A 24131-nucleotide genomic window follows, 5' to 3' on the forward strand; every position below is an offset into this window, starting at 1 on the left:
ATGGCAATGTGCACACTGTACCAGGCACACGAACCACACAGCCTCAGGAGCATCTTTTGAGACCTATGAACTGTATGTTTAACTCAACCATGTCTGGAAGTGCCTCTTTGAAGAGAGAGAAAACCCCAGAGCACCATGAAGAGACTCCCCCGGGAGGCTCCCAACCGCCACCTACCTGTGAACCTTCCCTCCGTAAAAAGGCTTCGTGTGGAAAATCACTGTTGCCGAGTACCCGGTCTTGGCACAGTTGATGCTGACTTTTCCTCCCAGCTCCACCCAGGGAATGGTGAGGATGGACCGAGCATAGGCACTAGGTAGGGTGAAGACATAGTCCTCCCCGTGCTCCAGGAGCCTCAGCACACCTTGGAGAGAGAGGACGGGAGAGTCAGACACACACACACACACACACACACACACACACACACACCAGCTGGGATCAGAAGCCCAGAAGAGGAGAAACCAAATGGCCTCTTGCAGAGCCTGTCACATTCCCCTCTGCAAGGCTAGCTGCTCTCTCTCACACATTTATTCCTGTGTGCTCTTCTTTCTTTTCATTAAAACAAAAAAGAATTCTTTTAAGTCATTTTATTTATTCATTTTCTGTCATGTTTTTAAAATTTTTTAATTATTTTTATTTATTTATTGGATAGAGATAGCCAGAAGTCAAGAAAAAGGGGAGACAGAGAGGGAAAGAGACAGAGAGATACGTGCAGCTCTGCTTCACCGGTTGCAAAGCTTTCCCACTGCAGGTGGGGATCAGGGGCTCGAACCTGGGTCCTTGAGCATTGTAGCATGTGTACTCAACCAGGTGTGCCATCACCCAGCCCCTTTATTCATTTTTGGGATAGAAACCAAGAGAAGCTGAGAGGGGAAGGGGAGACAGAGAAGGAAAGAGAGAGACCTGCAGTATTGCTTCATCACTCATGAACCATTCCCCCTTCAGATAAAATATTCTCAAATTCTTTTTATTGAGAGAGAGAGAGAGAGAGAGAGAGAGAGAGAGAGAGACATCAGAATACCACTCCACCACCATTTTATGTGATGTCTGGAATTGAACCTATGGCCTCACACATGCAAAGCAACTTCTCTACTGCTGAGCCACGCTCCTGCTGTGTGCTTTCTCTCAGCTACCACACTGAGAACACCACAGTGAACAAGACAGACCCTCAAGGAGGAGAACAGAAAGGTGGCTGTTAATCACCAAGGACAGACTCAGTCATAACTGTCATGAGGCCTCTGGAGCCATGGGGCCCTCCAGTGAAGCAGCTGAGGTAGAAAGGGAAGTGTCCTGAGCAAGGGGCTGTTGCCCAAGGTGACAGCTGAGTAGGCTGAGAGGAGAGGGAAGGGCCAGGGAAGTGGCCCAGAGGGAGGGTGCACGCCTTGTGTGAGGCCCTGGATTTGATTGATGCCTGGCACTGCATAAAAATAAGAAAGATACAACCAAACAATGACATAAATGGCAGAACACCGTCTCAGCCTCTCCACTGCCACTCAGATCGCGAGTTTTCCCACCCAGGATCTTCTCCACCATGCTCTGAGAGGGCGTATTCCTCTTGAGACAAGGAGTGAGGATTTGGGTCTGCTCATTTTTCTAGGGAAAAGAGCTCCAGTCAAGATCTCAAAGGCTTGCAGGGTTAGCATCCCAACATGCCCACCACCAACCCCCTGAAGCTGCAGGAGAGTCTACACACTCAGATGCCCACTCCACTGCTGAATCACAGCCCATGTTTGGGGTCATTTCACTGGCACTCACAGGGCACCAAGTGGCAGCACCCCACCCATCCATCAGCCCTGGGCTCTTCAAGATGTGCTCTGTGTAAGAGGCCTTCTCAGCACCACGCTGGCCCTGGGGGTCTCGGGCCCCTGCACAAATGCCATCAACCCCAGACCTTGTGACTGTCCAAGGGCACGGAAGCCTCAGGTGGCAGTGGCCAGACATATGGGATCAGAGAAGGTTAGTGACGCCTTCCAGTTCCTCTGTGGGCGGGAGAGGGGAGGTGAGGAGAAGTGGCACCTATAGGTGGTCCTTCCTAACCACTGCACATTCCTATAGGCTTCATATCCACTGTGCCCTCCTTTTTTTTTTAAACTAATGCTGTGAGTTTTTAATTTTTTTATCATCTTTATTTATTGTATAGAGATAGCCAAAAATCGAGAGGGAAAGGGCCAGGCAGTGGTGCGTCTGAGCACATGCATTACAGCGCACAAGGACCCGGGTTTGAACCCCCAGTCCCCACCTGCAGGGGGAAAGCTTTTCGAGTGGTGAAGCAGGGCTGCAGGTGTCTCTCTGTCTCCCTCTCTATCACCCCTTTCTCTCTCGATTTATTCTTTTTAAAAATATTTATTATTGGATAGAGACAGAGAGAAATTGAGAAGGGACGGGGAGATGGAGAGGGAAAGAGACAGAGAGACACCTGCAGCCTTTCTTCATCACTCATCAAGTTTTCCCCCTGCGGGTGGGAACCAAAGGCTTGAACCTAGGGGCTTGCACAATTATAACATGTGCGCTCAACCAGGTGCACCACCACCAGCCCCTTGTCCTCTACACTTCACACCGACACTATGCAGCAGCAGTTATTACCATGTTTAAATAATAATACGGAAACACCGTGACCACAGAATGTGAGCTCAGACCTACAGGGATACAGAAGTTACACAGGCTCCTGTGACAAATATGGACTTCAGGTCAAATTGATGGGGTTTACAATAAACAATATTTATATACCTTTCCCATATTTGGGAGCTACTCTCTTCTGTGATCCAGCTTTCCAGTCCTTTTTCCAACTATGACATCATCTCCACAGACAATACCTTGGGTCCCTCTGCATGCTAGCTGTCAGGCTCAGGCAAAAACTAGTAAAGCCATAGGCCCCTTGGAATATAGCTAAAATAGACCTAAAATATATATAGCTAAAATAGAGCTTCTTCTAAAACAGGGGCCCCCGAATCTCAACTGCAATATTCTTGCCTTTAGGTTCCTGACTAACATTTTTTTCTGCTTTATATCTTAATGCTTTTTCAGCCACCAGGTTCCAGATGCTACCATGATGCCAACTTGATGTCCCTGGGCAGATGACCTCACCAATGTGTCCTGGAGCCCTGGCTCCCCAGAGCCCTGCCCCACTAGGGAAAGAGAGAGACAGGCTGGGAGTATGGATCAACCTGCCAATGCCCATGTTCAGCGGGGAAGCAATTACAGAAGCCAGACCTTCCACCTTCTGCATCCCACAATGACCCTGGGTCCATGCTCCCAGAGGGATAAAGAATAGGAAAGCTATCAGGGGAGGGGATGGGATACGGAGTTCTGGTGGTGGGAATTCTGTGGGATTATACCCTTTTTTATCCTATGGTCTTGTCAATATTTCCATTTTCTAAATAAATAAAAAAATGCAAATCATCACTTATCTGAAGCTTTAAAAAATAAGATCAGTTTGTTTTTGCAGGTGGTGGGAGGAAAATAACAAAACAGAATAAAGTGTGACTTTAAAATCAGCAAGGAGGGCTGGTGAAATAGCTCACTGGATGGCGTGCATCTTTGCTGTGCATATAACCCCCACAACATTGAAGAAAGCGCCAGTGCTATGCTGTGGTTTCTCTCTCTGTCTCTCTCTCTCTGCCTGTCTCTATTTACAGTTAAAAATAAAATTAGCAAAGAAACAATGGAATACAACCCTGCAATTAAAAAAAAGGTCTTCTTGCATAAGTATTATGCTATCTTTCCAGTCCCATATATTTGTTCTTAATTAAAACTGAGATCATCATGTGGTCTGGGAGGCGGTGCAGTGGATATAGTATTAGACTCTCAAGCATGAGGTCCTGAGTTTGATCCCTGGCAGCACATGTACCAGAGTGAGGTCTGGTTCTCTCTCTCTCCTCCTACCTTTCTAATAATTTTTTAAATGTAAAAATCTTTAAAAAAAATAAATAAAGCTGAGATCATGCTAAGACCTTTTAAAAAAAGGGAATAAAGAAATTAAGATGTTAAGTAATTTGATCAGTATTTCTCAGGCTAGACAAGTATCTCAATCAATTTGAACTAGACTTGGCCCAATCAGAGAAAAATCGTGTGTGTGTGTGTGTGTGTGTGTGTGTGTGTGTGTGTGTGTATGTGTGTGTGTGTGTGTGTGTTTTGATGAGCTTACCTAGGGACCTGAGGAAAGAGATGGCTAAACCATTTAGAGGAACCATGAATGCTGTATTTCTTTTTTTTTTTTTTAATAATATTTATTTATTTCCTTTTGTTGCCCTTGTTTTTTTTTTAATTGTTGTAGTTATTATTGTTGTTATTGATGTCGTCATTGTTGGATAGGACAGAGAGAAATGGAGACAGGAGGGGAAGACAGAGGGGGTGATAAAGATAGACACCTGCAGACCTGCTTCACCGCCTGTGAAGAAACTCCCCTGCAGGTGGGGAGCCGGGGGCTTGAACCGGGATCCTTAAGCTGTTCCTTGCGCTTTGTACCATGTGTGCTTAACCTGCTGCGCTACTCCCTGACTCCCGAACGCCATATTTCTAAAGTCAATATGAAGATGTGTTCACTGATAAAACATTTTACCTTGAAAATTCCTTTAACTACCTTCCAGCCAGGTACAGAGAACATACTAGGCTTGCCTACAAATGGCACATATTCCATCCACCTAGTAAAGCCAGTCCTGCCCACCTGCTAGAATAGAAGGCTGGTTCTAGAAACCTAAAGTGACACAGTTGCTTGGTTTAGGGGTTTCTATCATTCCCATTTTTGGGGGGGTGGGGTGGGGAGGTGGGAGGCATAAAAGTTCTGTGGACTTTTCGCCATCATGTGGGCAGGCATCACCATCGCATTTCTCTCTCTCCAACAAGGAACACAATTGGGGGGGGGACAGGTGATAGACACCTGCAGTACTGTTTCACTGCTTGTGAAGTTTTTCCTCCTACAGGTGGGAACTTGGGGGGCTTGAACCTGTGTCCTTCAGCACTGTAATATGTATGTTCAACCAGGTGTGCCACCATTTGCCCCCATATATATATATATATATATATATATATATATATATATTTTTTTTTTTTTTTTGGGGGAGAGAGAAATAAACAAGAGAGGGAAGGAGTGACACAGCAGCAGTGCTTGGCTATCCACAGAGCTCCCTTGGTGCTGCCTAGGACCTCACATATGCAAAGCATGTGCTCTGCCACTAAGCTACATCTCTGGCCACTGATGGTTTTTTTTTTTTTTTTTAGTTATCCTTATTTATTGGATAGAGACAGCCAGAAATCGGGAGGGAAGACAGAGAGACAACACCTGCAGCCCTGCTTCACCACTCATGAAGCTTTCCCCCTGCACTTGAACCTGGGTCCTTGCGCATGGTAACATATGCACTCAACCAGGTGTGCCACCACCTGGCTTGGGGTTCCTTAACTAGTATTTCCAATTGGGGCTCAAGAAGGAAAGCTTTGTGGGACAAGGAATAGAGAGGTGAGAGGCATCCTCATTCCATTCTCAGAAAAACTTCTTCCAAAACCCAGGTGAAATTCCTCACATTCCTTTGGCTCTTTACTGAAAATTCAAAAAATGCGTGTGCACTCATTAAGTCCTATAATTATGCCTTCTCAGCACTGACTCTGCTTTTCAAAGCTGCATTAAAAGCATCTATTCCTAACATGAATGAAAAAAAAAAAGAATATTAGACTTACAAATGGGGTCAAAAATCAAAGTCCTTCTTTAGCCCAGAAGCTGAGGCGCTAAGGGAACCTGACATAACCCACCCCACAGCCCCCTGCTATGCTTAGGTCTTGAGCTGGGAGATTTTCCTTTTAAACCTCACAAACTGCTTATCAATAAACATAAGGCAATGCATGAAAACCTCCAAGCTGAAAACTTCCAATAAGCCTGTACCTATTCTCAACCTGAGGAAGCCAGTCAGTCAGGCAAGGCAAGCACCTCGCTGGTCTGCCAGCTGCGCATGCGCAGAGTCCAAACGGGCCTTCCCTTTCCAGAACTTTTAACCACCTTTCTCCACAGACCCTGTGAAGAAGCCCTCAGTAACCCCGCAATGGTGCTGGAGCTGAGGGCAGCAAGCTGCATGAGCAGCTGGAAGCCCTTGGGTTTCCCTGCAGTGCTGGCTTGGGTGAGCAGTGTGTGTGTGTGTGTGTGTGTGTGTGTGTGTGTGTGTGTGTGTGTGTGTGTGTGTGTGTGTGTGTGTGTGTGTGTGTGTGTGTGTGTATGTGTGGGGGACTTTGCTTTCTCCATGAATATGGTCTTGGGGCTGAGTCTAAAGTTACAGGTGTTCAGCATCAGAGCTGAGGAAACGAGGGGGAGGTATATCTCTGAGCTTCAGTTTCAGCAAAGTCAAAACATAATGAAACATTTTATAATGGTATTCTTCATATCAGAGCTGGTATGCCACCATGAAAGGTACTAATTTAGTGAGATAAACCCAAATTTATTTATGTTCAAAATTTCCAAGGGATTTACTTAAGACTAAGTGTTTGTAATGACGTGGCTGGGGCCAGGAGGGTGTGCAATATCATCACTCAGCAGCCCTTCCCAGTCAAGTTTCTCATTCATCTATTGTACAGAGAGAGATGGGGCTGGGTGGTGGCAAACCTGGTTGAGCATACATGTTACCATGTGCAAGGACCAGGGTTGAAGCCCTCAGTCCCCACCTGCAGGGGGAAAGCTTTGCAAGGGTTGAAACAGTGTTGCAGGTGCCTTTCAGTTTCTCTCCCTCTCTATCACCCCTTTCCCTCTCAGTTTCTGGTTGTCTCTGTCCAATAAATAAACATAACACAAAATTTAAAGAGAGAGAGAGAGAGAGGGAGTCCGGTGGTAGCGCAGCAGGTTAAGCGCACGTGGTGCAAAGCGCAGGGACCCCTGGCTCCCTGTCTGCAGGGGAGTCGCTTCACAGGTGGTGAAGCAGGTCTGCAGGTGTCTGTCTTTCTCCCCAGTTCTCCGTCTTCCCCTCCTCTCTCCATTTCTCTCTGTCCTATCCAACAATGATGACAACAAAAATAACTACAACAACAACAACAACAACAAAACCCACAGGGGCAGCAAAAGTGAATAAATAAATGAATATTTAAAAAAAAAGAGGGAGAGACCAAGACCACAGCACTGCTCCATCATCCATGGAGCACACACAATGCTATCTATAGTGCTTGCCCACATGGTGTTGGGGCTGGAACATAGGACCCCATACATGGCTACATGTACACCCTGCTCGATGACTCATCTTCCAGTCCCAGATCTAATTTTCTAAATAATGTGCTGGAGAAAAGAAAACAGAAGGAGGAGGAGGAGAAGAAAAATTAGCTACTCCAGATCCTATCAACAAATTCCAGTAGTGTGTAGGATCAATACAGGAAATAAGTGGGCTAAAGATACACATCTCCCTGCCCCTGAAGAAGCCCTCTATCCTTCCCCAGTTCGGTTCATGGCTGGCCCATTCCAGCAAAAGCCTTAAAGTCACTTTACCCTATATCCCACCCAGAGGCCATTCTCCTCTTGTCTTCAGAATACATCCAACAGACTTAACACACTTCCTCTTCTGTCTCGTCTCTCCTCTCCCTGGACCAAGCCACCACTGTCTCTTGCCTCCTGGATTACCAGCACCATCTCAGAACTGGTCCTCTCTTCTGCACTTCAGGCCTTCTCATGTTTTATTTTCAACAAGCAGCTGGGATGACTTTACTAAACTACAAATCCAAGCATAATGCTCAACTGTTCAAAGCCCTCCATTGCTCTGCTGCTCACTCACAGTCAAAGTCAACAATCCCTGCTTTCTATGGTCTGCAAAACACTGTGTGATTTCTTTTCTGTCTCTGCCTCATTCAACTACCCCTGCCAAGCTAGCCTCCTGCTTCCACCACCGAGCCAGACTACCCCTAGGCCTCAGCCATGTTCTTTCTGTAGGACACATCCTCACCTGGTCTTCTAGCAAGACTTCCTTCTCTGTCCCTTCAGGTCTTGTTCTGACATCACTTGTGTGAGGCCCTTTCTGTCACTTTGCCATCTACTCCAGGCCTTTCTAAAGTCCCACAGTCCCCGACAGGCACTCGATGGTCCCTTCCTGTTTTATTTTTCTCCACTTTCCAGAAAGTTCCTCATCCACTTTATTCATTCAAGTTTTCATGGTTCCTAAGACAAAGTGTGATATCTGCTGTTGCTCAAGAAGAGCACAGAAGTGAATGAAGGTGGTTTCAATCTAGGGGCTTGGGCTGGGCTGTCCAAGAACCTCAGAATCCTTGAAACTGCAAGTCAAATTTTGTGTTGGAGTTTTGTCTCCCCCATCCCCACCCCAAGCAAAGTCTCCAAGAGATTTGTGACTCAGAAGAAGTTGTGGAACCACTAACACAGATGCTTGAATTTAGTGATGATTACTCTGGGAGTATTCAAACAATGAATAAGCTTCATTCACACGAGCACTGTGATTACTCTGAATTCTTGCCTCAGAAGCTCCCTATCACAGAGTCCCAAGATTTGCCTTGGGGCTTTTTATGAGCAGACTTTAAACAGGCAGCATGGTAATCTTCATTGTCCATAAGCCAGGACATGGTTGAAAATGAATAAAAATGTTTCCATGGAGCCAACTCTAATATTCATTCAACACGGGAGGAAAAAACTAGATGTATGATGCCTCATGCACAGACATAGCGTGATGATTCAGGTGGGCAGCCACTTAGGGAGAGAGCTATACCCTTCTGGTCTCGTCCATGACCATGACCATGACCATGACCATGACCATGACCATGGTGCTGGACTGACTGGGAAATTGCCTGCATCTAACTCCAAAGTAGCCAAGCCAGAGCCTCATTTCCATCCACCCACCCAACCACACCCAATTCCAAATAAATGTTGCCTTTTTCTTTTCTTTCCTTTTTGGACATTAGGGTTATTGCCGGGGCTCAGTGCCTATATGACTTCCCTGCTTCTCGTAGCCATTTTTTTCATTCCTTTTAGATAGAAAGTGAGAGACAGAGATGGAGACAGAGACAGAGAGAAGGAAAGATATCATAGCACCCCTTGTGAAACTTCCCCCCTAGAGGCACTCCCATGTGGTGGTCCAGGGCTCAAACCCAGGTCCTCAGGCATGGTAATGTGTGTCCTCTACCGGGTAAGCCACCACCCTCACCAAACCTCCTCAATTTTTAAAAATCTTTATTACTATAGATACAGAGAAATAGGGCAAGAGTTGGGGGGAGAGAGAGATAAACACCAGCAGCCTGCTTTACTACTCGTGTGAGTGGGGACTGGGGCTCGAACCCAGGTCCTTGTACCTGGTAACTTATGCGCTTTACCAGCTGTGCCACTTCCCAATATCCCACAAAAAATATATTTTTAAAAGAACTCTAGAACCACCTATTGTGGGGCTGAGTGGTGCACACCTGGTTGAGCACACTCATCATAGTATACAAGGACCTGGTTTCCAGCTGCAAGGGGCAAGAGTGCTGCAGGAGTCTCTCTCCCTTCCTTGTGTCCTGACTCCCTCTCAACTCAATGAGTAGATAACATTAAAAAGTTTAAAAAAGAAGCATCCATTGTCTCTCAGGCATACACCCATCACTGCCAAGAGCCCAGCTTACCTTCCCCTATCATAGACACCCCCACGGACATGCCCATGAACTTGCTTTTGGTCCATACGTGAGTGTTGACGCACAGTCTCTTCTCCTTGCACTCACAGTAGAAGCAGGAGATGGGTGGGTGATGGGACACTTGCTCAGCCACAAACTTCAGTTTGTAGCTGCCCGAAGGGTCGTCAGCCATCATCGGGTGGTCGTGGGCAGCTGGGGAGTGGGAAGCAGTCCTTTTGGGCCTGACTTTGTCCTTAGGGACCTCCCAGGAGCAGTGAAACGTCTCACCGATGATGGGGTTGTAGGGCTTCTTGGCCAAAGCCCCCTTGCGGCCTTCGTGGAAGGCTGTGAGATAATACTCCACGAAGCAGATGACCCTCTCCTCGGGAGTGGCCCCGGCGGTGATGGCCAGCAGCAGGTCTGGGTGAGCCATGAAGTCTGCATACATCTCCAGCAGGGACCGCTTTTCCAGGATGAACGTGGGGAGCACCACCTGCGTTGGAAAGACGGCAACATCAGACAGAGATCCTGGGGAAACCCTGGGGTGGAAACAATAAAGGCTGCAACTAGTCAGACTCTTGGCTTGAGTCAGGGAACAAAAGTTTTGTGTTTGTGCACAAACAACAAAAGGGGCGGTCGGGTGGTGGCAAACTTAGTAGGAAGCACAATATTACCATGCGCAAGGACCCTGGTTCAAGCTCCCAGTCCCCACCTACAAGGGGAAAGCTTCATGAGTGGTGAAGCAGGTCTGCAGGTGTCTATCTTTCTCTCCCACTCTCTGTCTTCCCCTCCTCTCTCAATTTCTCTCTGTCCTATCCAGCAGCAACAACAATAACAACAAAAACAATGGAAATAAAATGGCCTCCAGGAGCAGTGGATTTGTAGTGCAGGCACCAAGCCCCAGCGATAATCCTGGAGGCAATAAAAAAAAAATTATTAAATAGTAGTTGCAGGGTTATTGTTGGAGTTCAGTGCCAGCACTACAAGTCCACTATTCCTAGAAGCTATTTTTTTCTTTTTCTTTTTTTTAAATTTCTGTTTTTATTTGATAAGACAGGGAAATTGAGAGGGGAGGGAGGGGAAGATAGATAGATGGATACACCTGCAGACATTTTATTGCTTGTAAAGTATCTTCCCTGAAGGTGGGGAACAGGAGCTCAAAGGATCCCAGTTAGAGCCCCTGGCTCCCCACCTGCAGGGGAGTTGCTTCACAGGTGGTGAAGCAGGTTTGCAGGTGTCTAGCTTTCTCTCCCCCTCTCTGTCTTCCCCATTTCCCTCTGTCCTATCTAACAATGATGACATCAATAACACCAACAATAACTACAATAACAATAAAAAAGAAAGGCAACAAAGGGAAAATATTAAAAAATTTAGAAAAAAAAACACCCATCTAAAAAGATCTGTGTATACCTATGTTCATATCAGCACAATTCGTAATAGCCAAAAATCAAACTAGTTGTCCAACAAGAGATGAGTGGCTAAGAAAGTGGTGGTATATATACACAATTCAAGCTACTACTAAGCTGTTAAAAATGGTGAACTCACCTTTTTTTTTTTTCCTTTTTTTAAAGTGTTAAACCAGAGCACTGATCAGCTTTGGCTTATGCTGGTGTGGGGGATTGAACCTGGAACTTCAGAGCCTCAGGCATGAGAGTCTATTTGCATTATGCTGTCTAGCCCCGCTGGTGAATCCACCTTCTACACCTCATCTTGGATGGAGCTTATAGAAATCATGTTAAGTGAGATAAGCCATAAAAAGAAAGATGAATATGGAATAATTCCACCCATAGACAGAAGGCGAAAAATAAGAAAGGAAGGGAAAACACAAAGCAGAATTTGGACTGGGTTTGGTGTACAGCACCAAAGTAAAGGACTCTGGGATGTGGGGGAGTGTTCAGGTCCTGGTGCATTATGGTGGAGAAGGACCTAAGTGGGAGGTTAGAGTGTTATTTAGAAAACTGAGAAATGTTACACATGTACCAAATACTGTATTTAATCTTGACTGTAAACTATTAATCTGCCTAATAAAGAAAAAAAAGAGAGAGAGAATCTTCTGGACTGAGGCTGATAGCAGATAACTTATGATTCCTACCTGAAGGATCAAGCATCTGTTCCTCAGTGCTCTAGAGTGACATTAAAATGGCATAGTTATTGGGCACAAACATTTCACCCACTGAACTTCGATATAACTTGCTCTGACCACAGCCTTGCACACAGCTCCTCCTCACAAACAGCCACAGGGTTCTGTAGCTGGAAGGTCGATCCCAACCTACACTTCCTGCTTATCACCCCAAGGGAGGGCAGACGAACCCAAACCCAAGCTTAGTCCCGTGGCTGGTCCATGCCTGCTCCTTCCTTCCTGAGTCCCGAGTCCATGAACACATTCCTGAGGGGCCACGATGGCTGACCGTGAATATCACAGGGCCCCTAGTGCCAGAACCCAGCTCTGCTTCAATCGCTACAACCCTTTCAGACAATGAATGTGGCACAAAGGGAGGGAGAGGAGATGACATGGGTGAGAGAATGACATGGGTGGCCATGTCATGAGCCAAACACAGACTTCAGAGACACTGGAGAAAGTCCAGTCCACTGTGAAGGAGGTGTCTTTTCCGAATGTCTTTCTGTTTCTGATTTTGTTTTGGTTATCACTGCAGTTTCACTGCTCCAGGCTGACTTATTCAGATACCTACCGAGCTGTGGAAGACACCACAGCACCAACACACCAACACTTCCTCCCGTGAGGTGGGGGATGAGCTCAAAGCTGGATCGCAGGCGCCACAAAGCAGGCACACCGCTCAGGTGAGTTTGTTTTTTTCCCCAGATAGCCCTGCTTTTCCATCTTTCATTTAGAAAATATGGCAGAAAGAAATGCACTTGTGTGGAATAAAAAGTAGTCAGATGGGAAACTGAATATGTAACACTATCCAAGTATCATTTAAAAAAAAAAAAAGGTTACGCGAGCCTCTGGGCAACAAAAACTGAATGGGTTTTACATCGTTTTGTATGTTATTGCTTTGTTTTTATAAAACACACTGGAAGAAGAAACAGTGTTTAAAACACAACAACACAAATTAATGGAGAGTATTCTGGATGACCTGGTTGAGCACACATGTGCAAGCACCCAGGTTCAAGCCCCCAGTCCCCAGCTTCAGGGGGAAAGCTTTTTGAGTGGTGAGGCAGTGTAGCAGGTGTTTCTCTGTCTCTCTATCACCCCCTTCCCTCTTGATTTCCGGCTGTCTCTATCAATAAGTAAAGGTAATAAAATAAAAAATAAAAATAATTCTAAAAAATACTCTGGGCAAGACATCACACTGATTTTTATTCTTATTATCAGTTGCCAGGATTTCACCACCCAAGGATGACTTTTTCAGAGAGAAGGAGACAGAGATAAGAGGAGGGAGAGGAAGGCACTGTGGCACCAGAGCTTCCTCTAACGTGGCACGGTGGCCGAGCTCAAATCAGGGTCGCACCCAAGGCAAAGCAGATGAACACATCTTAAAGTGGACTTTGGATCTGGCCTGACTTCTATCTCTCTGGCTCTTTCCATTGTTACCTTTGCAAAAAAGTCACTCAAGCACTTGTTATCTGGGTGGTGGACACTGGAGCTCCAGAGCCAAAAAGGGCTGAGCACTAATTGGGGCTGTCTGTCTCTGACAGAGAGAGGTGAGCAATGGCATCCAGATGGTGGAAATAACTCCTGCAGATTTATCGAGCCATCAATAAGGGCTGCCTCTCCCTTATTAACATACTTAAGACAATGAACTACTTTGGAGGGGGAGGGAAACAGAAGGAACTCTGCACTCTGGATTCGGAGAGCAATTCATTACATTTAAAGCCGCATCAATCTCGATGGAAAGAACTAATTTTTTGTACTGGGCTCTTGGAACTTTGAAATAATTGATAACATGGAGAAGGTGAAGTACCCCCAGAAAGAACACCAGTCCCTTCCCCCCAGCAAGGAGCACAGCAGCCTCTGCAGAGGAAGGCTGAGTGCAGGGACAAGTTCTTCCAAAGAAACACTAATTGGCTTAATAACCTCAAGAGTCATCTACATAACACTCTGTCCTTGGCCCTGAAAACCCACCCGTGCAGGCAAGCAAGAGAAGAGAGGAGTCCCAGTAAGACTCATCTCTATAACCCTTTAAGCAAACCAGAGCAAGTACAGGATCCAACCTTACAAAATGAAGGGTAATGATTGACACTACCAACGCTATGGATCTTAGCCAATGGGGCACTCCTGGGTCTCGTTGAAGGGCAGACTCCATTCATACCCACATCAGGGTGCTTAGAAATGAAAGAGAGGGGAGTTGGGCAGTAGCACAGTGGGTTAAGCACACATGGCACAAAGCACAAGGACTGGCATAGGGCAAGGACTGGCGTAGGGATCCCAGTTTGAGCCCCTGGCTCCCCACCTGTAGGGGGGTTGCTTCATAAGCGTTGAAGCAGGTCTGTCTTCCCCTCCCCTCTCCATTTCTCTTTGTCCTGTCCAACAACAACAACATCATCAACAACAACAATAACTACAACAATAAAACAACAAGGGCAACAAAAGGGAATAAATAAATAAATATTTTTAAAAAAGAAATGAAAGGGAGAAGAATTTGCCACCTCAGAAGTTCCCTCTTCAAGGATTGCAATGAACTGCTTTTTCTTTTTTTAAAAATTTATTTATAAAAAGGAAACACTGACAAAACCATAGGATAAGAGGGGTACAACTCCAGACAATTCCCACCACTGGAACTCCCTCTTCCCTCCCCTCCCCTGATAGCTTTACTATTCTTTAACCCTCTGGGAGTATGGACCCAAGGTCATTGTGGGGTGCAGAAGATGGAAGTTCTGGCTTCTGTAATTGCTTCCCCACTGAACATGGGTGTTGACAGGTTGATCCATACTCCCAGCCTGCCTCTCTCTTTCTTTAGTGGGGTAGGGTTCTGGGAAATCGGAGCTCCAGGACACATTGGTGGGGTTATCTGTCCAGGGAAGTCTAGTTGGCATCATGGTAGCATCTGGAACCTAGTGGCTGAAAAGAGAGTTAACACATAAAGCCAAACAAGTTGTTGACTAATCATGAACCTAAAGGCTGGAGTAGTGCAGATGAAAAGTTGGGTGGGGGGGGGGGTTCTGTTTTGTAGATAGCTAGTAGGCATATTTTAGTTATATTCCAAAGAACCTGTGGCTGTACTAGTTTTTTTATTATTATTTGTTTTGTTTTGTTTTTTTCCCCTGAGCCTGAAATCTGATATGCAGATGGATCCTAATTATTGTCTGGGGAGATGGGAAAGGTGTATAAATATTGTCAACTGTAAACTCCATCAATTTGATCTGATCTGGGGCCCATATTCAGTTTAGGAGCCTATGTGACTTCTGCATCCCTGTAGATTCAAGCTCACATTCTGTGGTCATCAGTAGGAACGTTCCAAGCTGCCCCAATATCGACCCATCTTCCTCAGGTGTAGCACAGAGTATGTTGTCCAGCCTCCCTTTGGAGGATGGAACATTCTCTACTGTTGTTGATCCATGTTGGGGGTAAGGTCCTATGGGGGCCCACAATGGAGTCTGTTTTGTTGTTTCTTTTCATTCATTCATTCATTCATTCATTCATTCATTCATTCATTCATTCTTTTTTGAGAGACACTAGAGCAGAGACACTAGGTCCACCTTCCCCACCAAAATTAATGCACGATATATATATTTCCTTCTTTTCTTTCTCTTTCTTCCTTCCTTCCTTCCTTCCTTCCTTCCTTCCTTCCTTCCTTCCTTCCTTGCCAGAGTTATCACTTAGGCTCTGTGCCTGCACATTGAATCCAGTGTTCCTGGTGGCCATTTTTTCCACCTTCTTCCTTCCCTTTGTCCCTCCCTTCCTTCCTTCCTTCCTTCCTTCCTTCCTTCCTTCCTTCCTTCCTTCCTTCCTTCTTTCCTTCCTTCCTTTTTCTGTTCAACAAGATAGAAAGAAGTTGAGCGGGGAGGGAAGGATAGAGAAAAAGACATCTGCAACACTGATTCACCACTCAGGAAGCTTCCCCCTACAGGTAGGGACCAGGGGTTTGAATCTGGATCCTTGTGCATGGTAATGTGCATGCTCACCAGGTGTACCACCACCTGACCCCAGAATGAACTGTTATTTTATTTATTCATTTTAGGGATAGAGATAGAGAAACTGAGAAGGAAGGAGAAGGTAGAAAAGGAGAAAGAGAGATACCTACAGCACTGCTTCATCACTCATGAAGCTCCCTCCCTGCAGGGAGGGACCAGGTGCTTGAGCCCAGACCCTTGCACATTATAACATGGGCTCAACCAGGTGTGCTACTGCCTGGCCCCAAACTAATTATTTTTTAAAGAAGCAGCAAACACAGGAAGAGCTCCGAAAATTGATAGAAGCTGCCACAGTGTAAAACTCATTTTTGTTAGTCTCTCTTTCAGTACTAGGAAGAAGGGCAGGACAAAAACTCTCTAGAAACTCTTACCAAGGGAGAGGCGCTGACATAACGTCTGGACCAAAGCTTGCCCCATATTCACTGTGCCTTTCCTGAGAGCCCTCTGTAACTACCCCCACCCCCTAGCCCCCTGTATTTCTTGTCTTTAGCTGGGGTGGCATTAAAGACAGTGATTTGGGCAAATCCAGAAAGTTACTCAGCTTTTCTGGGTCTTTTTCATGTACAGAGGAGCCATATGTGTTGTTATATTCAAGTTTGGTTTCCTCCTTTTGATCTGTTTTTGATTATAAGGGAGAAAGGATCTCTATCAAGAAATAGAAAGGTGGAAAGAAATGACTTCTCCTTTTCTATACAGTTGCTAAGAAAAGATATTCATTCAAAAAATTTCTAGGGATTTTGCCAGCAAAATCACTGAGTTAAGAGAGTGCACTGTTCTGCCCAGATTCAAGCCTGGCCCACACTGCACTGCGGGACCTTTAGTGTGTAGTTCCTTTCCCTCTGCCTCACCATTTCTGTCTGAAAAAGTCAGGCTGGAGAGAAAAAGAAAACCCTGAGGATGACAGAAAACAAAAATCAAATAAAATTTTTGTAGGCTAGGGCTTAAAATAAAATTTTTTATTTTTCTTGTATTTATTTTTCTGAGAAGAAATTTTACATATTTATGTATGGGGGGTGTTGGGAGATAGTTCCTAGTAAAGCACACACTTTTACCAGGAGCAGGGTCCAAGTCCCCAGTTACCACATGGCAACACTTAAAACTTCATGAGTGATCAAGGGGAAAGGAGAGTCTCCAACAAGTGGTATTGGAAAAATTGGATTGAAACATGCAGAAGAATGAAACTGAACCACTATATTTCACCAAACACAAAAGTAAATTCCAAATGGATCAAGGACTTGTATGTTAGACCAGAAACTATCAAATACTTAGAGGAGGAAAATATTGGTGGATCTCTTTTCTGTCTAAATTTTAAAGGCATCGTCAATGAAATGAATCCAATTATAAAGAAGACTAAATTAAAAAAAACAATGGGACTACATAAAATTAAAAAGACTTCTGCACAGCAAAAGAAACCACCATTCAAACAGACTTCCCATAGAATGGGAGAAGATTTTTACATGCTATACATCAGACAAGCGGCTAATAACCAAACTCATCTACAATAAAACAAATGATCCCATCCAAAAATGGGGAGAGGATGTGACAGAGGGACTCTTTAATTTGCTTCCTCCCCTTTTGTTGCCCTTGTTTTATTATTGTTGTTGTTGTTATTAATGTCGTCGTTGTTGGATAGGACAGAGAAATGGAGAGAAATGGAGAGAGGGAGGAAGACAGAGAGGCGGAGAGAAAGATAGACACCTGCAGACTTGCTTCGCTGCCTGTGAAGCAATTCCCTGAAGGTCAGGAACCGGGGGCTCGAACCTCGATCCTTATTGCTGGTCCTTGCACTTTGTGCCACGTGCACTTAACCCACTGTGCTACTGCCCGACTCCCGATAGAGGTATTCTGTGTGTCTATCCTTACCTGCCTCTCACCTTCTCTCTCTCTTTTTTTTTTTTTTAAAAAAAAGGTCTTCCAGAAATAGTGAACGCATGCAGGTTTGAAAACACTGGTGGTAACAGCAATAAAAACAACAAAGTCAATTTTATGAGTGAGAAAGAGGCCAAAGCACCATTCCATTGCATGAGGTGTCTGGAGTCAAACTCAGGGCCTCACTCATGCAAGACTTGTACTCTGCCCATTGAGTTACCTCTCTGGCCCTAAAAATGTCACATTTTCCAAGAAGACGTTAATTTATTATCTAAGCAGAGACAGACATGCTAAAAGCAATTCACATCCCCTCAGCTTGCAGAAAGGATTTAGAGAGCTGTGAGCTGAGAGTCATCTGCTGGAAGCTGCAGCCACATGTACAGGGCCAGTTCACCTCTCCTAGATTCACTTTCTTCTCTGTAAAGGGGTTGGGGGAATAAGAATTCCCCAATTTGGTTTCAGCAGGTGGCTCACCATACATGAGCACCTGGGTTTTGAGTTCTGGCTACTGCATGGGAGTGCCTGTCTGTGTGTGTGTGTAGTAGTAGTTTCATTAGTGGTAGAGCAATGCTGAGGTGTCTCTCCTCCACTTTCTCTTTTTTAAAAATATTTATTTATTCCCTTTTGTTGCCCTTGTTGTTTTTTTATTGTTGTTGTAGTTATTATTGTTGCCGTTGGATAGGACAGAGAGAAATGGAGAGAGGAGGGGAAGACAGAGAGGGGGAGAAAAAGACAGACACCTGCAGACCTGCTTCACCACCTGTGAAGCGACTCCCCTGCAGATGGGGAGCCAGGGGCTCGAACCGGGATCCTTCTGCCAGTCCTTGTGCTTTGTGCCACGTGCGCTTAACCCACTGCGCTACCGCCCGACTCCCTCTCCTCCACTTTCTATCCCTATGTCTCACACTCTAAAGGAAAGCAGAAGAAAAGATGTAGGTACTAAGCCCCAGCAATAACTCTAGTGGCAGGAAGGAGAGAGAGAGGGAGAGAGGGAGAGGGAGAGAGAGAGAGAGAGAGAGAGAGAGAGAGAGAGAGAGAATTCCACACACTTAGGCTTTCTGTATTCAATAAGAGGGCGAATGGGGGGGCAGGTGGTGGCACACCTGGTTGAGCACACATATTACTATGTGCATATGTACTATGTACATATTATATATCTGAGTCCCTGATCCCCCACCTGCAGGGGAGATGGAATGCTTGAGTGGTGAAGTAAGTTGGCAGGTATCTTTCTTCCCTTCTCTCTCTCTCTATCGCTCTCACCCCTTGATTTTTTAAAAATACTTATTTATTTCCTTTTGTTGCCCTTATTGTTTTATTGTTGTAGTTCTTATTGTTGTTGATGTCATTGTTGGATAGGACAGAGAGAAATGGAGAGAGGAGGGGAAGACAGAGAGGGGGAGAGAAAGACACCTGCAGACCTGCTTCACTGCCTGTGAAGCGACTCCCCTGCAGGTGGGGAGCCAGAGGCTTGAACTGGGATCCTTCGCCGTCCTTGTGCTTTGTACCTCGTGCACTTAACCCGCTGAGCTACTGCCTGAATCCCTGTTTTTTTTTTTTAATAGTAGTTTATCCCTAGTAAATAATAAACTACAAGCTGGAAAAGTTTTTCTTTCAAAGAGCCAACCGAGGACTAGATAAATGAAATACACGGTCTTTTAAGAGGAGACTGTAGCTCCTGCATTGCAATCATCTCCTAATAAAATAACAATAGAAAATGCACAGTTCTTATTTCTTTTTAATAATTTCTTCATTCTCAAACAGAGGAGCCATATGTGAGATGCCTTCGGTGCTCGCTCGGCCGGTAACTAATGTGGCCCCTTGGTATGCTGTCGTGTTTCTCCACCTCTGACCCACACAATTTCAGTCAGTCTGAGAGTCTCTCTCATCGAGCACCCATGATCTCATCAATGATTTACAAGTACCTCAAAAAAATATATCTGATTTCCAGTGAGATCCTTGCACTGCAACCCCAGCACACATCAACAGAGCTATGATAACGATTTCATGTTCAGTGCCCGCTGATATTTTTTTTCTATTGCATTTTATTTCATGTTTTAGAAATCACGCACTGACCCACTAAATTGGTTTTACCAACTGCTGTATGGTCGCGACCCACAGACTGGAAACACTGTGACATTAGATCATGCCAGGGCACATTATTACCCACATTCCATCTGTCAGCACTTAACTCGGGCTCCATCAGAGCCGTCCACACAATCCGCATATAAAAATGAGGTGGCTTCTAAAAAGCCATGCATTTTGCTGATTCTTCTAGCAGAACAGAGATGAGAATCATAAAGCTGAAAGACTGAAAGTAAGAGAGGGCAATATAATGGACAGCAGACTTTCAGAATAGAGCTGGGAAAATCCAAACACAGGGTTGTCAGAGGCAAAGTCAGGGAACTTTTGAGAAGGTCATGTTTCCTGGAGATAGGCTCACCACTTTGTTTGCAATTGTGAGACAATTTGCAATTGTCTCACAATAGCAGATAGACTTGTATTCAGATATATAAAAACTTCTTTTTAAAAAAGGGGCGGTGGTGGTCCAGGAGGTGGTGCAGTGATAGGGTTCTGGATTCTCAGGCATGAGGTCCTAAGTTCGATCCCCGGCGGCACATGTGCCAGAGTGATGTCTGGTTCTTTCTCTCTCCTCCTATCTTTCTCATAAATAAGTAAAATCTTTTTTAAAAAAAGGGGGGGGGGTCCTGTCACCTCTGAGGCATGCAGCTCCACTTGTTCCCCTGAGTGACCAGGCACCATGCTGCCATTGTCCTCTTAAAGAATCTCTCCGGAGGGCTGGGCGGTAGCACACCTAGTTGAATACACATATCACCCTGCACAAGAATCTGGGTTTGAGTCCTACTCCCCTCCTACAGGGGAGAATCTTCATGAATGGCAAAGCAGGTCTGCAGGTGTCTAACTTTGTATTTTCTCCTCCCGTCTCAATTTCTTTCTGTGCAATCAAATAAAATAGGAGGGGGAAAAAAATCTCTCGGGGGTCAGGCTGTAGTACAACAGGTTAAGCATACATGGTGCGAAACTTGAGGACCAGTGTAAGGATCCGGGTTCGAGCCCCAGGCTTCCCACCTGCAGGGGAATTGCTTCACAAGCATTGAAGCAGGTCTGCAGGTGTCTGTCTTTCTCTCCCCCTCTCTTTCTTCCCCTCCTTTCTCCATTTCTCTCCTATCCGGCAACAACAACATCAATAACAACAATAATAACCACAACAATGATAAAAACAAGAGCAACAAATAAAGGAAAATAAATAAATATTAGGAGAATATAGACCCCTCCCTGCAGTCAAACAAGCCCAGTGTCCTCATGGCTGTTCCCACAGGCTGTGTCTTTGGTGACTCTGACCATGTCCTTTGTCCTCCTTTCTCTGGTAGACCTTTGGAATGTACAACTTCCATTCTCCAGCATACCCTGCCCGCAGGTCAGTTCTTGCTGTCCCTCGATACCTGATGCTCTACCTCGCTGCACTCTCTACCCCACACCCCAATAAAGCAATTTATGACTCAGACAATGACACGCCTACTATGAGTTCAGCACCAGGCAAGGTCTACACACTGCCTCCAATTCTCACACCATCTTTCCAGGCAATGGGATTGGAGTATCTGAGTAGCAGCCAGCCGGCCAAATCCAGGCACTCTGTACCACCCACTTCCCCCCACACCCCACATCACAGGTGAGACCACAGAACCCTCCAGTTCTTACCTTGGGCAGGCAAAGCAGGACCCATGTGGGCCCTGTCAGTGGTTAGGATGAACCCTGGTTCATTTGCTGAGGCTCCTCAGTAGAGTCGGGTGTGACTCAGCACAAGAAGACTGAATTGTGCTTCTACCTCTAGAAGTGGACATTGCCACCTGGAGCTCCTCTGAAATTGCCCTCTAGGGACAGAGTCACAGTTAAGTCGTGGACTCTTGGCTCCATTTTCCTCTTTCCTGTCTTCTCAATGGCCATCATGCTGTTCCTGCCTCTGTCAGTTCCCTTTAACTCCCCCCTGCCACACACACACAATATAGCAGGAGACAGCAAATTCCTGTTTGGAACAGTTCTTATTGTCTCATTTGCTTTTCTTTCTATTGTTTTCTGCAGTGTAGAGAGATGAACCCAGGACCTCAGCGCATCTACACTATCCTTGAGAAGCTTCCACAGTTTAATTTTCCACTCTGCATCCTGGGTAGAGAGGGAGGGAGGGAGCGAGGGACATCAGAGCCCTGTCCCAACATCCTTCAAGTTTTCCTTGCACCATCCATGACACCCCCATGTGGTGCTAGAGAGCAGACCCAGGGTCTGACACTAGGGAAGGGACACACTTTACCCACCGAGCCATCTCCCAACCTCTCATATGCTTTTCTGACTCTCCTCACCCTTGCACAATAGCGTCTCCACCAGAGAATCAAATAGCACATTCACACTTAGGTGTGAGTGTTTACGTGAAAATATCCTTTTAAACCATGCCTGGACAGTCTCTGACTGTGATTCTGGTCTCCCTCCACTCTCCTTTTCCAGGTTCACCACAGTGAGGATAATATGAGTCGGGGTGTCTGGGGAGGGTGGTGGTGGTGGGCAGAGACAGACCCCAAACCACTGGTCACGAAGCCCATGGGACCTGCCAACTCACTTTGGTCAAATCCATTCCAAGTTTGAGCTGAGAAATGAGATGAAGAATCACACTACGCTGATCCTCCATGACGCCCAGTTCTGTCTCTTCCTTATCTTCAGTGTCGCTTTTTTCATCTTCGGATAAAACCAATTCAGAGGCTGAATTTGACTAAAAAAAAAAAAAATTCATCAGTTGTTCCTGTAGAAGTTAGAAACACACCTGTATGCTTAACAATGGCAGAAGGAACCCAGTCCCAACCCCAACCCACCCTAGGAGAGGCCTCTCTAAATAAGTCCCCTAGGTCATAGGGCAGAAAGCTTTTGGGGTGTGCACATCCCTTTTGTGGTATGTTAGAACGGCTTCTCATCTTCCCCATCAACCATCATCAGTGAACCTTCCCGTCTAAAGACCTTCCATGAAAAGTATCTTTCTGCAGTTCAAGAAACTACCTAAATATATGTATGCATCTCAGACCTCTTATCTTAAACATTCTTACACAATATTTCCTAGGGTTCTTGCTATCTAGTGTAAATTTATCAGGTTATAAGCAGAAGTCTGACACCACTGGGACTGACTAAAATTACCTTATTTATGGGGAAATTTATTCCATGACTATTTTTACTCACAGCAATTAGAATCACAGTGGCAGAGTTGGGATAGATTGAAAACAAGAAACACAAATAAAAATTTAAGAAAAACCTCTGATATTTTAAGAAATAATCTTGGCTAACAGGCCTCTTTTCCTTCAATACATGTCTATTCATTCAATTACTTGATTCTACTTTTTAAAGTTATACAGAAAATAGGAAAATGTACCCGGGGGATTATTGAGTACAACATTTCCCAATACCTAATTATCAAAAGAAATCTGGTCAGAGCAACCTGGGAGGTTGAGCAACGGATAAAGCACTAGACTCTCAAGTTTAAGTCCTGAGTTCTAATCAGTACTATATAGGCCACAGTGATGTTTGGTGCTCTCTCCCTCTCTAATTAAAAAAATGAATAATAAAAAGAACTCTGAGGGGGCCAAGTTAAGCGCACCATGTTAAGTGCACATAATATGTAGTACAAGGACCCACACAAGGATCCCAGTTCAAGGCCCCGGCTCCCTACCTGCAGGGAGGTTGCTTCACAAGAGGTGAAGCAGGTCTGTAGGTGTTTATCTTTCTCTCCCCCCTCTCTATTTTCCCTTCCTCTCTCAGTTTCTCTCTGTCCTGTCCAATTAAAAAATAGAAAGAAATGGCCTCCAAGAGCAGTGGATTTGTAGTGGTGGCATGGAGCCCCAGCGATAACTCTGAAGGTGAAAATAAAAAGAAAAGAACTCTGCCAGGGACCAGGAGGTGGCATACCTGCTTAAGCACACACATACAGTACGCAAGGACCTGTGTTCAAGCCCCTGGCCCCCGCTTGCAAGGGGAAAGCTTCACAAGTGGTGACACAGGGCTACAGGTGTCTTCTCTGTCTCTTTCCCTCTCTCCATTTTCCCCTCTTCACTTCTCTGTCTCTATAATAAATAAATAAATAAATAAACAAATATTTAAAATATAATAAAAGAACTCTGCCTATGACAGAATGTTCTTGGAATTCTGTGGAAAGAACACCACTCTACAATTCCACATTCACCCTAGTTTGGATGCACATGTTTGTAAGCTATGCAAAAGCACTCTGCACAGAACATTATACAATGCTTCTCATTACTGATGAAACGTCAGGCCAAGTGGACTTAATATACCAAAGTGCTGGTACTCAAAGACATTAGATATAAAAGGACAGAGGCTCGCCCAAATGTTCAAACTAGTGATTTATAGACCTCATTAGAGAGAGAATTATCACATTTTATCTAAAGGCCCTTGCAGTACACAACAGTTTCTTCCCCTACAAGGTGGTTGTAACTGCACAGCTTCACACACATGCTGCCCATTTCTCACCAGTACTCCAGAGAGAAAACATAGTGCTTTAGGGTAAGCATTTTAAAATGTCAGTGAAAATAGATGTTCTCCATACATCTACTTTCTA

At 45.2% G+C, this 24131-nt stretch overlaps 1 protein-coding gene across 4 annotated transcripts in view; it reads right to left on the reverse strand.

Moving 5' to 3' along the window:
* Positions 1 to 24131, reverse strand: part of OSBPL10 (oxysterol binding protein like 10) — a 305431-nt gene that overhangs the window by 6859 nt on the left and 274441 nt on the right. For 2 of the 4 annotated variants that reach the window (XM_007516838.3, XM_007516830.3), the window contains 3 exons: positions 22134 to 22283; positions 9557 to 10037; positions 176 to 362 (listed from right to left, as the gene is read on the reverse strand). In XM_007516838.3, coding sequence (XP_007516900.1) covers positions 176 to 362; positions 9557 to 10037; positions 22134 to 22283 — 818 coding nt within the window. The remainder of the gene's footprint in view (positions 1 to 175; positions 363 to 9556; positions 10038 to 22133; positions 22284 to 24131) is intronic. The other 2 variants (XM_060180485.1, XM_060180484.1) reach the window with 2 other exon arrangements.

The sequence above is a fragment of the Erinaceus europaeus genome, chromosome 21 (assembly GCF_950295315.1).
Source record: "Erinaceus europaeus chromosome 21, mEriEur2.1, whole genome shotgun sequence".
Taxonomy (NCBI): domain Eukaryota; kingdom Metazoa; phylum Chordata; class Mammalia; order Eulipotyphla; family Erinaceidae; genus Erinaceus; species Erinaceus europaeus.